At 42.0% G+C, this 17841-nt stretch overlaps 1 protein-coding gene across 19 annotated transcripts in view; it reads left to right on the top strand.

Moving 5' to 3' along the window:
• The window catches only part of NEDD4L (NEDD4 like E3 ubiquitin protein ligase), a 369323-nt gene that overhangs the window by 299246 nt on the left and 52236 nt on the right, over positions 1 to 17841 (top strand). For 13 of the 19 annotated variants that reach the window (XM_050768039.1, XM_050768035.1, XM_050768045.1 and 10 more), the window contains 7 exons: positions 1566 to 1698; positions 3475 to 3651; positions 6865 to 6939; positions 8517 to 8576; positions 13839 to 13970; positions 14489 to 14608; positions 15715 to 15912. In XM_050768039.1, coding sequence (XP_050623996.1) covers positions 1566 to 1698; positions 3475 to 3651; positions 6865 to 6939; positions 8517 to 8576; positions 13839 to 13970; positions 14489 to 14608; positions 15715 to 15912 — 895 coding nt within the window. The remainder of the gene's footprint in view (positions 1 to 1565; positions 1699 to 3474; positions 3652 to 6864; positions 6940 to 8516; positions 8577 to 13838; positions 13971 to 14488; positions 14609 to 15714; positions 15913 to 17841) is intronic. The other 6 variants (XM_050768042.1, XM_050768041.1, XM_050768051.1 and 3 more) reach the window with 2 other exon arrangements.

Below are 17841 nucleotides of genomic sequence, written 5' to 3'. Positions count from 1 at the left end.
ATCCAAGTTCGGGTTCACATGTAGTTTTGGGAGAAGGCAGAGGCGTAACTGCCGTATCAGTGAGGCAGCAATGTCAAAGGGAGAGGCTGAACCAGAAAGGACACAGCAGGACTTGGCAGAACCTGAGGAGCTCCTGCTTCCAACGGGCATGACTTCTAGAAGGCAAGAGGAAAGTTAGTTAAGGAACAAGAGTTTCCACCACAACCTCTGCTGGCAGGCTCTTTATTGGGATATAGTATAAGTTCATTTCAGAATGTGTGAGAAAACTTTAAAATTTGTGTTTTAGAAAGAGTCTATAATGAGTGTTCTTGATAAGTAGTATATTTCAATTAGTCTGAAATAAAGATTTCAACTTTTGAGATACTAACTTGTGACATAATTTTTGTTAATGGGATATACTGCCTTATTGAAAGTGTCTGTGAGAGTTTTCCCTGAAAAACTTTTTGGCATTTAAACTTGTACACTAAAAGCCTCTGACTAGTATTTTCCCCCAAAGTATGATTATGATTGCCTATAATTTACTGCAAAAAAAAAGTTTGTGTGGTGTTTTTTTTTTTGAGAAGGAGTCGCACTCTGCTCCCCTGGCTGGAGTACAGTGTTGCAATCTCAGCTCATTGCAACCTCCACCTCCCGGGCTCAGGTGATTCTCCTTCTTCAGCCTCCTGAGTAGCGGAGACTACAGGCACACGCCACCACACTCGGCTAATTGTTGTATTTTTAGTAGAGACGGGGTTTCACCATGTTGGCCAGGCGCGTCTCGAGCTCTTGACCTCAAGGGATTCACCCGCTTTGGCCTCCCAAAGTGCTGGCATTACAGGCATGAGCCACCACGCCCAGCCCAAAAAAGTTTTCCAAATTGAATCAAAACTTTTAGATCCTGAATTGAGAGTATCACATGACAAAAAATAGGGTATGATGTTGCAGTGTTCAGACCCCAGCTGACTAGAGAGGTTATCTCCTGATGTTATTAGGATTTTTAAAGTAGGGTAAAGGGGGGAAATGCAGTGTCACGATTTTGAGATTCTGTCAAAATGAGCTAGAAAGCAGCTGAAAAAAATTCATGTTGGATCAGGTATACTTCCCTCCAGATGACAGCTTTGAATTTGTACCTTTTGTAGTCTTTGGTCAAATTGCTGGTGACCAAAAGTAGCTGCCTTATGATTGCTGGATTTCTAGAAGGATTGGGACTGCCCAGCTGCTGTGTGAACTCACCTGTCACCTCTGCTCCCAGAGGCCTGACTTGTCACTTGGGCATATGGGCGGAGGACTTTGATTTCTGTTTTTTATTAAACACTAAGGTATATTTTGAAATGTATACCTGAAAGATGCTCAGAACGGTGTGACTAATGCATTTCAAAACTGCATGTATTTGATTGCAATGAACCTTAACCTATTTTAGGCATGATATGGTGGGAGAATTCTCACACTGGATGACCAGCTAAGTTGTCAGTGTTTGATGCTGACACTTCAGTGGGCATCTGGCCCTCCATGAGCATTGGACTGTCATGAAGGGCCCGATCTCAACCGCTTCTCTTCTTCTCCTTCCCCCTTTCCCACGTGCTCAGGGACGTGTCCTCCGAGTCGGACAATAACATCAGACAGATCAACCAGGAGGCAGCGCACCGTCGCTTCCGCTCCCGCAGGCATATCAGTGAGGACTTGGAGCCCGAGCCTTCTGAGGGCGGGGATGTCCCCGAGGTACGATGTCACCAGAATGCTGCAAAGCCCGGCAGCTCCTTCTTCCCATGTTCTCCAGCTTGATTTTATATCATAGTTTCTTCTCTCGGTAAACATTGTTGAGAATGTAAAGATTACAGTGACGCAGTGAATTAATTACCAGCTGGATATTAATTAACTTGAAAGTGACTATAAAAGTCGTATTTGACAAGGATATGTAGTTCTATATTGATAGAAATGGAAATAACATTATTTTTATTATTTTTTTTTTTCAAGACAGTGTCTTGCTCTGTCTCCCAGGCTGGAGTGCAGTGGTGCAATCTCAGCTCACTGCAAGCTCTGCCTCCTGGATTCAAGCAATTCTCCTGCCTCAGCCTCCTGAGTAGCTGGTATTACAGGCACACATCACCATACCTGGCTAGTTTTTGTATTTGTAGTAGATATGGGTTTCACCATGTTGACCAGGATGGTCTCAATCTCCTGACCTTGTGATCCGCTCACTGCCTTAGCCTCCCGAAGTGCTGGGATTACAGACACATGCCATCACACTGGCTAATTTTTTTTCTTTTCTTTTTTTTTTTTTTTTTTTTTTTTTTGTATTTTTTGTAGAGACGGGGTTTCACCATGTTGGCCAGGCTGGTCTTGAACTCCTGACCTCATAATCCACCCACCTCGGCCTTCCAAAGTGCTGGGATTACAGGTGTGAGCCACTGCATCCAGCCCACATTATTTTTCAGTATGAAAATCTTAAGATATTTTTACTTTGTAATTTATTTTTCACCAGGGTCTAACCATGTCTCATTAAATGACAACTTGTTTTTATGATAGTTGAGCTATCGAATGAGCCCTGTAACTTGTTTGGGTATCATATGCATATTTTTATTGAGTCGCTTTGACACTTGAAAGAGATTTGTTACCATGAAAATATAAATTTAGGTGAATAGAAATGTGTAATTTTCCCTTTAAATAGTTACGGTATGTTACTTAAAACGTTATGAAATAAACAACAGATTAGCCATAATCTTCCGTGCTGTCTTATCAGCTCTGTTTATGTACTAAAAATCCATTCTTCTTAGACATTGTGTTAGGAAGGTCATTTACAATGCAGTGATTCAACTTGGAAAAGCAAAAGTAATGATTCCATAATACGTTCACTCTAAGTTATTTTATACTATTGTTTAATTACAGCATATAGCTTCTATACTGCTGTCATGGTGAATCTTCAGTGGTTAAAAGTAAAGAAAATCCATGACAGGGTGCAGCACAGCAACATGGCACAAGTATACATATGTAACAAACCTGCACGTTATGCACATGTACCCTAGAACTTAAAGTATAATAATAATAAAAAATAAATTAAAAAAAAAAAAAAAAAGAAAATCCCTGACAATTGTTTGTAAACTCCAGAGAAACAAGTGTGTGTGTTTGGTTTTTTGCCCACACATACAGTAACAAGTGCTGGAAATCAGTCACTGTTCAGAGAGGCAGTGTTATAAAGTGGGTAAGAGTACAGCCTCTGTCTGGAACCAGGCCTCTTTGATTCACATCATGGCCCTACCACTTGCTAGCTGTTACCTTGGGCAAGTTATTCTCTGTGCCTCAGTTTCTTCATCTGTTAATTGGGGGAGGAGTCATATCTTCCTCATGATGATTGTGAAGGTTGTGTGCCTCATGAGAGGCACTTAGTAGGTGTTAATTGTAGTTACCACCATGGCTATTGTTGTTACATAGCTTTGTTGGGGAGCTGGGTGGATCCCCAGTTCCTAGCATTTACCCCAGTGTCTCTTTCTCTGAAAGCCTTGGGAGACCATTTCAGAGGAAGTGAATATCGCTGGAGACTCTCTCGGTCTGGCTCTGCCCCCACCACCAGCCTCCCCAGGATCTCGGACCAGCCCTCAGGAGTTGTCAGAGGAACTGAGCAGAAGGCTTCAGATCACTCCAGATTCCAATGGGGAACAGTTCAGCTCTTTGGTTGTAAGTAGTGGCCTTGTTTGAAAGAAAAGCTGAGCAATGTTTTATTGTTTTTTGTTGCTTTAGGAGAATCTCTTATGTAAATAGTGACCAAGGGTCTTCCAGCTCCCAGCTAACTCTGACATTTTCCAAAGTTCCTCCTTCCCTAGGAGAAGCAGGGCTACACTAAAATTAGCCCAAGCAGGTGAGAATCTTTCTTGATTTGGAAGGCAGCTTTGCTCACCCCTATACCACTAACACTTTCTTGGTTTATAAAGAACGCAAAGAAGTAAAACTTCATGATGTCTGTAATTATTAGCTTTGACCTTGTAGAATTCCTTTCCCAGCCAAAAGGCTCATGAAAATAGTACCTTTATCACAAAGGTAGTATTTCACAGTAACAGTTAAAAGCCATCAGGCCTAATCAGTCCTCTTAAGTCATATTCTTCAGGATTTATCATTCTCATTTCGCTAATAAGGGCATGATGCTTAAGTGGCTCATCCAAAACAAGGTTTGAATGGGAGATAGAAGACATCTCCTAAGTCCCAGAATATGAACCTTGAGAAAGGTTGTGAAATTGTGGCACTGTCATCAAGGTAGCATTTTAACTGGGGCTCTCCACCATCAGAAACATACTTTCTAGAAGCTTCAGATGGGCTTAATGCCTGAGCCCAATGGAATCAGTCCCAAAGACTTCCATGTTTGACAATACAAAACTGTGCAGAAATAACCCATAGAAAATCCCTGCTTATGCTTAGAATTAAGAGCAAATGAAGTCTCAGTGTTTCTCAAGAAACTGAACTTAAAGGTGTGCAATAAGGCCGGGCGCGGTGGCTCAAGGCTGTAATCCCAGCACTTTGGGAGGCCGAGATGGGCGGATCACGAGGTCAGGAGATCGAGACCATCCTGGCTAACACGGTGAAACCCCGTCTCTACTAAAAAATACAAAAAACTAGCCAGGTGAGGTGGCGGGTGCCTGTAGTCCCAGCTACCCGGGAGGCTGAGGCAGGAGAATGGCGTAAACCTGGGAGGCGGAGCTTACAGTGAGCTGAGATCTAGCCACTGCACTCCAGCCTGGGCAACAGAGCGAGGCTCCATCTCAAAAAAAAAAAAGGTGTGCAATAGTAGATGATGGTAGTCACTCCACTGAAAATAGCATCCTAAACAAAGTAATCATTACTGTGACCATAACCAACAGAAATGATAGCACTGCATGCAATGTAAAAGCAAGTAAGTACTCACAAATTGTTACTTTTGATTATGGTGTTTTTATTTTAAAAGACACTATAGGCCTCTATTACATGAATTGCATTTGTCATTCAGTTAATGTGATTTCACATTAAAATTCTGTGACTTTTTCAAAAAGAGATGTGTCGCCAAGATGAAAATGTAGTACTAAATGGACAGGATAAAAGAGATTGCATATATATGGGATATTTGAATTGGTAAAACTGTTGTTATAGAAACAACATAAACAATGAAGCCCTGTTTTTAAAACCTGTAAAACCAAGGAGGTACCACAGAATCCATGGCAGTAACACACCTTTAGTAAACCAAGTAAACATCGTAATTTTCTTCAGCATTAGTAGTAAGTTAGCAATTCTAGTTCTTTGAATGGGGAGCTCCTGCATTTAATTATTCTAGATGCATGAAATATCCTTAAGACCCAAATACAATATCGTATTATTTTCACATCATGTTCACTGTTAAATGAGAGTCAAATAGGATATTTGCTTATCGGGATTACTCTGTATTCAAGGGCAAGAACTTGAGCTTTGGCTGGGCGCAGTGGCTCATGCTTGTAGTGCCAGCACTTTGAGAGGCTGAAGCAGGTAGATCACCTGAGGTCAGGAGTTCAAGACCAGCCTGGCCAACATGGTGAAACCCTGTCTCTACTAAAAATGCAAAACTTAGCTGAGTGTGGTGAGGTGCACCTGTAGTTCCAGCTACTCAGGAGGCCGAGGCACAAAAATTTCTTGAACGCGGGAGGCAGAGGTTGCAGTGAGCCAAGATCACGCCACTGCACTCCAGCCTGAGCAACAGTGACGCTTTTATTAAAGACTGACTCTTTCACAGTAACCAGTGTGGAAAGATGTGAATTGTCCCCCATCCCTACCACAGAGTCTTGTTGTACCATTTACTTATCACAAAATATTAAAAATGAGTGAATACTAGAAATTGATACCATGGATAAACTTGCTGATAAGGAGACTCTGGCTTCTGTGTGTGACCTGCTGCTAATCTTCATTCCTGTCAGTTAGGCTTCATTTAACCACATAGACTAATACAAACAAGTGAGAGGAATATTAGACACTACACACTGCATCTTTTTTTATTTTAGCTTGATCTCACTATTTTTAATTATTCCTGTCTTTACTACTTGAAGTCCGCTTAGAAGCTGAAATTGGCTGAGCATGGAGGCTCACGCCTGTAATCCCAGTACTTTGGGAGGCCGAGGTGCGTGAATCACCTGAGGTCAGGAGGTCGAGACCAGCCTGACCAATATGGGGAAACCCATCTCTACTAAAAATATAAAAAATTAGCCGAGTGTAATGGCGGGGGCTTGTAGTCCCAGCTACTCAGGAGGCTGAGACAGGAGAATCGCTGGAACCTAGGAGGCAGAGGTTGCAGTGAGCTGAGATCACGCCACTGCACTCCAGCCTGGGCAGTAGAACAAGACTCGGTTTCAAGAAAAAAAGAAGCAGCAGCAGCTAAAATTATAAATACCAGATCTTTCAGAAGTAGGCCAAGATGATGTCTGAGCTCCTCTGAATATAGGATGCAACTGACTCTTTGTCAATTGTAATAATCAATAAATGTGGGTAGCCACATATCACTGTTTCTTCCTCTTTTTCCCTCTATTCACATCACATTAAAATTTACCTGGAGGGTGCATCTTAAAGCAAACTACAAGACTGCTAGCTTCTTCCTGTTTGTAAAGCAGCATTGGAGTGTTGCAGAGTCCTGTTGAGTCTCCTTCCGAAAGTTTTGGTCTCCTCTTATTTTTGCCATTAATTCTAAGGACCAATCAAAATTCCAGTCTGCTTAACTGAAAATTAAAGTGGAAGATGACTTTTTCAAGGATGACTGTCCTTGCTCTGAAAAGATGTTTCGTTTAATTACCTTCTAATATCGAAGAGCGGTGAATATGGTTGAGTGATGTATTTGTTAAACCAATGAAAGCTGCTTTTAAGAATATATTTCTTGATGCTTCCTGTCTTTTCTTCTCCTTCCAGCAAAGAGAACCCTCCTCAAGGTTGAGGTCATGCAGTGTCACCGATGCGGTTGCAGAACAGGGCCATCTACCACCGGTAACCCATGCTCATTTCCAGTCATCAGTTAACTTTTTGGGCTTTCATTTACGATCATCTGGGCTGCTGCAAAAAGAGTTTTTCCTGTGTAAATTTATTTACCATATAAATGAGATGTTTTTAAATTTCCTGGCAAATTGCCCTAGGAAAGTGGATTTCCAGTACAGAGAATTGTTACTGCCACCCATCTCTAAAATGCTGGAACCTTCACTGCTTTAGTTTTTCACCCAAATTTATACCAATTTTGATTTGCTCACTTAAACTTCTTGGTACATTCGTAATTCCTTTTATTTTACTGAGTTACTATAGTTATGCTCCAGTGATCTGTACTTTGAAAACACGAGTCCCTTTAACCGGGAAGAACTCTTCTGGGCGACCATCCACATGTTCCTTTCTCTTCCTAATGACCTGAAGTCTGAACTCTACAGAGCCTCTGTACCTTCTCTTTAAAGGCAGCTCTGCTCACCAGGAATTGGCTATAATTCTTTCCAACTCCCTCATCATTTTAATAGCTATCAGCAAACGTAGAAGTGTAGGGAATTTTGTAACATCTGATGTATGTAAAAATAAATATTCAAGTTGGAAGCTAGACTAGAACTGCCTTGAGAGATGTTTGATGTACACATTAAAAATAAGAAATTTTACATAAATTTGTTTCTTCTTTTGGAGGTGAAAATACGTGGTTTTAACGTGTTCAATTTGATATTTTACCTTGACAGTTTTTGTCTGTTGCTCTAAAACCTTGATCATTTTTAAGACTAATAATGTATTATGTATGAATTTGAAGGGGGAAAAGTGCATTTAAGGTTTTTGAAATTACAGTGTCTTTCCTCTCGTGTATGTTTTTTCTTGACTTCAAAGGATATTTCGGCCTAGGTTTTCATTTTTTATGTTTGAGAAAAAATTAATAAGTATACTAGTCAAGGAAGCAGCCAAAATAATCGAGTCATTTGTGACTTACGCTGGAGAGACTTAATAATAAGCTTGAGAAGAGCATCTTTTCTGGGATGGTTTCAGTACAGGGCCCCACAAACAAAACAATTAACTGAGATGGACTGGTGGGATCCTTCTCAGCCTCATGATCTGTGATTTTCCTTGAACGAATGGCACTTTCTCTCCTTTTCAAAATCAATGTCAATTTTATTTCCCAAAGAGCTCACTTTCCTGGAAACTGGTGATTCCTCCCTCTTTCTTTGTACTTTATGATGCTGTAAACTCACTGATCACCAGTGGCCTCTTGAGTTTTGAGTGTTGGCAGATTTTAGAATCTGCTAATTATTTGATAGTGGGGGGCAAAACCAGACCAGCTTTCCATTTTTCTCTAAGGCAGCTCACTCTTTTGAGGTGGTCATTGTTTACCCAGATCAAGGATGAGCCACCTCGGGTGGCATAGGGGTCAGCTTCCTTTGTGCTACTGGTCATCAGCGACTGCTCGGCTTTGTCTGGACAGAGTGGGTTTCAGGGATTCTGATCTCATGTCACCTGCCTTACAGCGCTGCCACAACAGTGGTCCCTGATTCAGACAGCCGTGGGTCATCCCCTAAGTGCATTTTACTGATGTAAATTATCATTCACAGCCCAGTGCCCCAGCTAGGAGAGCACGTTCATCAACTGTCACGGGTGGTGAGGAACCAACGGTAATGATCCACTTTATCAGACATCAATGGCAAGAGGCTGTGGGGCAGTTTTAATATTTCATGTAGTGGTGAATATACGCTCTTTTTAAAAATAAGATTAGCTCCTTTGTGCTACAAAGCTGCACACATTTCTTATTTTAAGCTTCTCATTTTGGGATTATTTAAAGGTACTGGGTAAGATAGAATGATTTTTTAGTTCCACATAATTTTCTCAGGAATACTATCAGGCTTTGGTTAAGTGCGTTTAACTTTACCATTTAGAAGATATTTTTGGCTTTAAGTGTTTGTACTCCTGATAAGTTTTTCCTTTTCCTTAGAATGCGTGGTAAAAATAATTTGGTTGGAAGATAATCAGAGAAGCCACAGGAATTGCATGAGACTGAGTGTGATTTCTGGGTGTTCCCAGGGCCATTCTCTTTTCTGTATCTCCCCTACCACATTTCTAACAGGGGGTTAGACTTTTCTTGTCTCCAGAATGCACCAGTGACCCTTTCTCTGCCACCAGGGGGTCTCCTCACAGGAATGAACAAGTTTCCATAATACCAGGGGAGGATAATTAAGATATCTAAGTGATCTAGAAAAATTGATGTTTCTGTAAGCCAACCATTCTTATTCATTATTTTGAATAATTTATGGTATTCTTGTTTGTGGGTGACTTAGATTTGACCATGTATTTTAATTGCCTGTTTTCTACTTGATCCCTGAAGTTAGGCTAGCTTGTAGTTTATGCTTTGCACTGCAGTAGCTGTTTAAAGAATTTCCTTATTGTTTCACCTGTGCTGTATTTTGCTGTAACTGCTCATTACTTGTGGATAGCTTTACGTATACAATTGCTGATTTTCTAAAAGATGTTGATGACTTCAATTTAATGCTCAGCATTGTACAGGGGAAATTCAAACTGGCAACAGTCAGCCCCGGAACACTCAGCTCAGGTTAAGGTATTGAGCTACGGTGGTTTACGTGAGTCATGTGTTGAGTGAGGCAGCCTCCAGTAGAATTCAAGAAATTCTACATGAACTATTTCCCACTGTGCATTTACAATTTCTGTGGGAGTAGTGGAGCTTCGAGGGGGACAAGATCATTTTGTGAAGTAATTTTAGTAGAATTCAGTGCTGATGAACATCATCTGTATATCACCTATTTTTGTATTTTGTTGGCCTTGCAACCTGCTTGTAGCTTTGGAGAGTTGTGGTAGCTGATGTAGTAAATGAAGTGTGAATGGAATTATTGCAGTACCAGGCTCCATGGCAAGGGTCACCTGGCAGGACAAAGTGACCCCTCTGAATGAGATCACGGGTGGCACTTTAGACTGCCCTTTTCTTGCCTTCTTGCCTGCACTCTCCCCTCCCCGTCACTGAGTTTCAGCATGGGTTGGGTTTTTTCTTCCCGCAGGCTTGGCAATATTCGTTCCTAAGTGTTTCATCTACTCTGGTAGAAGAGATAGATCTCCCTACCTAGTTAGGTTTGAAAGGATCACATCCGTTTCTCTTCAGCTGTATCCTGCATGTTTCTCTTCCACAGGTTAATTTATGGTATTCTTGTTTGTATGGTATTCTCTTCCATCCTTTGTCATAAGTGCCCTTGACTTTCTGTCTTGCAATTCTGTCTCTTCACCCTGTGTTTCCCTCTTCGGTATCCACTCTGTTCCTCTGCCCGTCACTCACACTGAAGTGTATTGTCCTGGGCTGGAGCCACCGTGAGATTATATCATCTCACTCCGCGTGTGCTGTCTCAGACATACGGCTGCGTACACATAGGTACACATTGTGCCACTTTATTTTATTTTTTTAAAATGGGATGTCGTATAGACATTACTCAGCAACTTGATTTTTACTTATGGTCATTCTTCTGGGACATATTAATAATTACACAATATTCAGTGATGTGAAGGCACTAGGATGTTAATTTCCCAAAATTCAAGGACTTTCCGCTCCCCCTACCCTGCCCTTTTGACTCCATACGCTGTGCTGAAGTAACCGTCCTGGTATAGCTTTCTTTCTATGATAGTGCTTTCATTCCTGTAGTCTAATAAACAGGCACTGATTCTCAGCCAAGAAACCACAGCCCTTTGATTTAAGGCAAATAAATGCACAGTGGTGTCACTTTCTGGCAGACTAAGCCAGGGCCCTCCCCATGAGATAAAAGGAGAGGGATATCACAGTCTTTTCAGTCTTTGTTGTATATATTCTAAAAATACACAAGGCCACCAGTACAGGGTTGGTGCAAGTCTTGGCAAATCTGTGATGGTCAGCATCAAAGTGGTTATTTTTAAAAGCATATTGAAACTTCTGCAGCTTACAATCATGTTCTTTATTTAAATGAAAGAGCCACTAGGAAGTTCTAGCTAATGGCTTTTGGGCATCACAAAGCAGTAGTGTATTCAGTCTACGATGAAAAGCTGTGAAATGTTAAGCTAAGTCGCAATTTCTAACTGGTTTCTTGATTACTTTTTTGTTAAGCTAGTGTGGAACATGCTCACAAGCATAGAACAGCAGGAGGCTGGTTTTGGCTTCGTGGCGGGCCCTTCCATGGTCTGTCTGTAGAAGCTGAGTCCTGCCCCCTCAACTAGCCACGCAGGGTGGGAGGCAGTGTGAGTTACAAATGAAATCATCAGCACAGGTTGTTCTTTGTGGTCATTTGGAAAGAACACTGTAAAGAAACATCTCCAAATGGCCCTCTCACATAAATGTAACTAAATTACAGGTTGCCAGTTCAGTTCTCAATAGAAGAGAGAATGAACATTTTAATCAAATTCAGTGTTCTGTACTACACGCGTAATTTTCCACAAACTGATTAGTGCTGTTCACTGTGGCTGTATGAAAGTAACCTGTATGGCCGGGTGCAGTGGCTCACACCGGTAATCCCAGCGCTTTGAGAGGCCGAAGCGGGTGGATCACCTGAAGTCAGCAGTTCGAGACCAGCCTGACCAACATGGTGAAACCCCCCTGCTACTAAAAATACAAAAATTAGCTGGGCATGGTGGCGCGCATGTGTAATCCCAGCTACTCGGGAGGCTGAGACAGGAGAATCACTTGAACGTGGGAGGCAGAGGTTGCAGTGAGTGGAGATTGCGCCACTGTACTCCAGCCTGGGTGACAGAGCGAGACTATGTCTCAAAAAAAAAAAAAAAGGAAAAAAACAAAGTAACCTGGTTGTTAGAATTCATACAGCTTTAGGATTCAGTTCTGAGATGATCTATGACACATCCAAGTGTGTTCAGTTTATCAGTTGCCTCCTCAGTGTCCTTTCCAGAGATTCAGTAACTGCAAAAATATCCTTAAGGTTTCCAGAGCTGAGTTTTCCAGAGGCAGGACGGGGGGAGTTGTGGGGGAGTTGTGGGAGGGAAGGGGCCCGGGAGAGGGGGAGGTGGATCACCGGAAGGGGAGGGCTCTGGGAAGAGGGACCTGAGAATGTAACAAATTCCATTTAGTATTTGATTGATTGGATAAACAATAGTAAGTCAAAACTTGATAGCACATACTTTGCCAGATATACTAATTGACCACGAACTTAGGTTACAACTTAGCTCAGCAGAGGAGTCCATTGAAGTGCCCAGATCCACGTAGCCCTTTGTGTTGGCATCACTGCTAGAGGGGAGGGGAGGAAGGAGCTTCACTAGGACTGCGTGCTAATTCCTTGATGTTTAATATTCATGAAAGGATTAAGTCAGTGTTGATGTTTCTTCTGCTCCTGCTGAGTCTCCACACCTGGATCCAGAATGCTCTATGATCTGAGTCTCTCTGTCTTTATAAACTATCTTTATGGAGCTTTAGGACTTTATCTCGGGAAATGTTAAGGAAATGGTTGCTACATTTTTAGCAGAAAGTTTTCTTACGCATAATCTAAAATCAGCTGCTTCATGATCTTACACAGGTGATCCTTCTCTGAATTGTGCTTTTAAGCCTGTGAGGTTAGCATATTGCTTCTCTGTAGATGGGGTTTCCAAATTACTTGGCAGCATCCTTGTTGGTGCCCTCTCTAATTTGAGATCCTGGGGTCCACCAAGGAACTCCAAGTGATCATCTTCACCAAGACACATTGTTGGTAGTGCAGGGAAGAGGTGGCATAAGCACAGGAAGAAGTTGGGTTCAGAGGAAATTTGTATCCTCAGCCTAATAGCAAGAAAATGACACCTGCTAAAATATCTGGAGGGACAGGAGAAGATCCTGGCTAGAGAAAGGAGGAGTACTCTAAAAGAAGCAGCTTCCTTTTGTAACCTCACATGAGAGGTTATTCCTAAGGCATGGGTTCCTATACTTTTAGATTGTCCTAGGAGCCGTGGTGTAGCTGTGGTCGGCTTCTGGTTTCTGAGCTTTTCCCCACTTAGAGCCGTTTTGCAGGCACAGACCTTACATGCATCACCTATGCGTTCAAGCCTTCCTGGGACAGCTCTGATCTCCAGCATCTGTCCCAGTGCCTCCATACATCATCAACACATCCTTGTTTTTCAGCGTTTCTCCATCCACACTGCATTTCTTAGACTGTTTCTCAGGGATCTTCTAGTGATCAAATGTGGACTGTCTAAATACAGTCACTCTATGTTGGACAGGTCTCTAAATCCAAAGACTGCCAAGCTGTGTTCGCCTTCAAAGAAACACACTTCTATCAGCGGACTTGGGTGCACACAGCCTCGGGTGTGAGGCTGGGTGCTGGGAGACTTCCTGAGCTGGGGCACACAGATGTCCTGGGTGGTACTCCAGATTATATGCTACTGTGTGACCGTCAGCATCCTAGAGAAGGGGCTGTGTGTTGGGATTTTAAAATTTTGCCCCAAAAGGTACAGTGTAAGGGTCCTAAGCTGATGGAGAAATTTAGGACTAAGCTAGAAGAGCACCCCATGGGAGCTACATCGAGGAGAAACTCAGAGCATCCCTCTCATACACAGTGACACTGGGCAGTTTGAAATACCTTTAAGCTCTACCCGGTTTGGCAGTGGAATTTAGTAGCCAGAACAGATGATAATGTTTTTCCCTTCCCCTATGATCACCTTAGCAGCAACCCTTTACATTTAAGACTACGGGGGTGTTAGAACCAAGTTCTGTAAGAATTTGGATCTGCAACTGTGTGGGGTTCATTCCACAGTAGATTTGAAGCTATTGGAAATCTATTGCTGTTTTCCAGACACTTGGAAGTATTTTCTATGTAAATAGAACTAATTAACTTTGTCTAGAGAAAATAATTATCTGGGTGTACATTATTTTATTAAACTGATCAGAAATCAAATGCAAGGTATTAAATAATAATGATTTCTTGCACAAACAGCCATCAGTGGCCTATGTACATACCACGCCGGGTCTGCCTTCAGGCTGGGAAGAAAGAAAAGATGCTAAGGGGCGCACATACTATGTCAATCATAACAATCGAACCACAACTTGGACTCGACCTATCGTGCAGGTACGAAGATCGCCATCCAACTTAAAACCGCAGGCCATAGAAGCCGAAATGTACATGACCGACCTCCCTCCCTGGTGTTTATCTATTGTTCTGAAAGAGTCATATTTGTAAAAAGCTGTCTCACAAAGAAAATGCATTACTTTAAATACAATAATAGCCTAAGGAAGAATTTGCTTTCCAAATCAGTTTATCACTGAATACATTTTTAAAATGTGAAGTGAAAGATATTTTCAAAGTAAGAGCCTATTACAGTGTGTAGCTTCTTTCCTGCCCCACCCCCCACCCCCTGCCTTTAATCTGAGGCTAGTTTTTATGCTGGGCTAGTGATTCATTTTTATTTCCCTTGAATGTGTTTCCCCATCCTTTCCCCCATCATTATGTTTAATTATTTCCTCCACGCTTTAAATAGGCCAGACCTCTTATTATTGCTGTTTGCGTTGTTGTTTGGGTTCGCGCTCCTAATCACACACACAGGGAGATCCTCCTATGAAGCTAACTTGTTTTTGCCTCCAAAATAGCTTGCAGAAGATGGTGCGTCTGGATCAGCCACAAACAGTAACAACCATCTAATCGAGCCTCAGATCCGCCGGCCTCGTAGCCTCAGCTCGCCAACAGTAACTTTATCTGCCCCGCTGGAGGTGAGACGGCTACCTCATCTAACTGGACTCACTCTGTCCTGTGACTCCCATTCTTTCTTCTCTCTTAACTCTGCCTTCAGTTTGGCAGCCACCTCCTCTCTCTGATCAGTCGTTGTGTTGGTGGTGAAGGGTGTTCTTGTGCAGCCTTTCTACCTGCTTCTCTGTCTCGCCCAGTTAACATTCCTGGACTCTCTCACCTGATTCTCATTCTCATTTGGCTAAGGCCGCAGTGACTTGTGCTGGACGTGGGCACTCTCTTTTCAGGACTTCCACCGTTCTTGTTGTGTTTCGCTTCTTTTTGCCTGTTACCTCATTAGAATTGCATAATCTGTCTTTCAAATACCAAGTGCTGATATTGAGTTTTTCAACATAGCTATTGCTTTGATCATTTTTTTTCTTTCGACTGTAGGGTCTTTCATTCTATGGGCATACATGTTTCTGATGCATATTTGCATATCTGCATCGTGGCTGGGCATCTGCTTGTGCTCTCTGTCGTGTTTGTATTGTTTTGGTGCCATCCTTTAACATCACAAATGTCAGAGTTAGAGAAGCCAAAGAGCAAAGGTTTGAGGTCCTAAGCTTGACTGTGTCTTAGAGACAACTGTAGGCTTCTCCATGCCCTGGGTCCAGATGCCAATAAGTGGGAATGGATGCCGTCTCTTCCACACACTGATATGAACGTCATGGGTAACAACTGTGAGATTCCAGATCATTGTCTTTATTGATGTAGGTTTTTCTCTTCTGTGCTCTAAAACTTGCCAATCTATTCTTCATTAGACTGTGAGCTCATTAAGAGCAAGGGCACGTTTTTCTCTACTCTGTAAAATCTCCATCCATAATGCTTAGTACAGAACAGTATTTTTGGTACATACTGAGTAGCTACCAAAGGATGGTGATTATAAGTACTTAATATTGTTGTGTGTTTATCCAACAGAGGAAATGTAAAGTTAGATTGATTTAAAAGTAAATGAATGACAGAAAACAGGTTTTGGGAATCTTCCCTCTTGTCCGCCTCCAAAGAGAAGCCTCCTACAATAGCCAGGTACATTTTGGCACATTGGAATCGCAGCTGCTGAAGAGTTCTAATGCTAATTGTTATTCTTTAGGGTGCCAAGGACTCACCCGTACGTCGGGCTGTGAAAGACACCCTTTCCAACCCACAGTCCCCACAGCCATCACCTTACAACTCCCCCAAACCACAACACAAAGTCACACAGAGCTTCTTGCCACCCGGCTGGGAAATGAGGATAGCGCCAAACGGCCGGCCCTTCTTCATTGATCATAACACAAAGACCACAACCTGGGTAAGGCTGCTGCTTTTATTTGGCTCCGTTTTCATCGTGAAGTCTGGCATTAATTCCTTGATTTCCTTACTCAGTGTTTGTAGTTCTTGCAGAGGAATTAGATTGACTGTAAAGGGTGTTTCCAGAGGGTCTCCTCAGCCTGCATCTGGCCCCTGCACAAATGGGTGGGTGGGAGTGGGTGGGCACAGGCTGATAGCTGTCTTTGGTACTGGTGCTGGGACTGCCTTTTCTCCTGGGAAACTCTAGTTTAGACAGTTCACCATGCTGGATGGAAAGGTACTGTTCTGTGCTGTTAAGATTTTGTTAATTGATCCCATCTTACAAAATAAGGAGTTATAATCATTTTCAAATAGGAGTTATAATCATTTTCAAATAATTTTTTCTTTTGTCAGTTTCTTTTTGCACTTTTATTGGCATTACCCACCTTCTTTTGATTTGTCACTTTAGTTTTTACTGTTCACATCAGATCAGTATTCACACGTCTGAGCTACATTTCCGTGCCCTTAATCATGGGATAGGGGATGTATGGAGTGACTTTGGTTGTAAATCTGATACTCCTTTTTGTGATCATTTTGTCAAAATTGATTTTTCTTACCATGCAACTGTTTCATGTACTCCTGAATTGTACCCAAGAAAGAATCTGTACATTGTATTATCTTGAGCAAAATGAGATTAATCAGAGGTGAATATGCATATCTTTGTATTTCTCTGTCAGTTCTTTATTTCTTGAGCTGAATCAGTGGGTGGCTTTTTCAATGTAGTATATAGTTCTTTTGAAAATCAGTTGGTATTTTTCTGCTGTATAATCTCTATACCTGTAATTAAACTGAAATTGGTTCCCTTATTTCTGGCTATTTTTGATGCTGCAGATGGGTTTTCTTCCTGTTATGTCCCCATCGAATTGTCTAGCTAGAGTTAACTCAGAGTTTAACTTGGTCCTGCTATTATCTGTGCTACTTGTTCAAAACTGATGTTATGGGAATACTGGTTGAATTTTGGTGATTGTCATTGGCCCTAGCTCTTTGGTCTTGGATCAACAATAAACATACACCATTAATTCCCATTTCTAGTGATGGACATTAGGTGTGTCCATTTGATAGGCCAGCAGTCTTAGATTCAAGAACAAGCCCTACTCAAGGGGATTTGGGCTGTCATTTTATGCCTTGCCCATTGGGTGGTATCAGTTCAGTCCAGCAGGTCTAGAGGGCGTGCTCCTAGAATCCTTTGACTCGTGGGACACTGTGTCTTCAAGGGCATTCTTGGCATTTGGGGCAGGGACATTTGTGCCTTCACTTGCAGACCATTTAACTACCTTGGCTCCTGCCACCAGATGCTGATGGTCACCACCACCCCCACCCCAACGTAGTGATGACCAGAAATGCCCTACACATTTCAAAACAGCCCTAAGTGAGAACCACTCTAAGAGCTCTTTCTATTTTGAAATAAGGGAATGGCCTGCCAAGAGAATTTCTCATTTAGATCTGGTAACATTCATTTGGTAAACTGATAACTGCTTCTAAGGCATATAATAACATGTAGGCTTGACTCCCCTACTAGTCTGCAGATAATGTTACAGATTTGCAGGTGAGCCAAGAGTAAGAGACAGGCAGCTCGTTGGAAAATACAGTTATGAAGGGGTTTTTTTTTTTTTTATGTCTTTTTTCTTATTACCATGGGACCCCTGGCTGTCCTGCCAGTGTTCTCATTTACTATAGCACTGCTGTAATTTCAAGTCCTTAGCCAGAAACTGGCTCCAGAAATAAGGGCTAACGAATATAAAAGTAGATGGATTAGTGTAAGGAGCCACTGTGGCTTGCCAACATAAGCTATGATTTTAGTAATTTCAACTAGCTTAGTAATCAAATCCCCTAACCTTTTCACAGCCTTTCAAGCCACAACGGCAGTGTAATTGCAGCTGGGCAGATTGTA

This window comes from Macaca thibetana, chromosome 18, assembly GCF_024542745.1.
Source record: "Macaca thibetana thibetana isolate TM-01 chromosome 18, ASM2454274v1, whole genome shotgun sequence".
NCBI classification, from domain to species: domain Eukaryota; kingdom Metazoa; phylum Chordata; class Mammalia; order Primates; family Cercopithecidae; genus Macaca; species Macaca thibetana.
The sequence above is the reverse complement of the archived record's forward strand: the minus strand, read 5'-3'. Positions and strand labels throughout refer to the sequence as shown.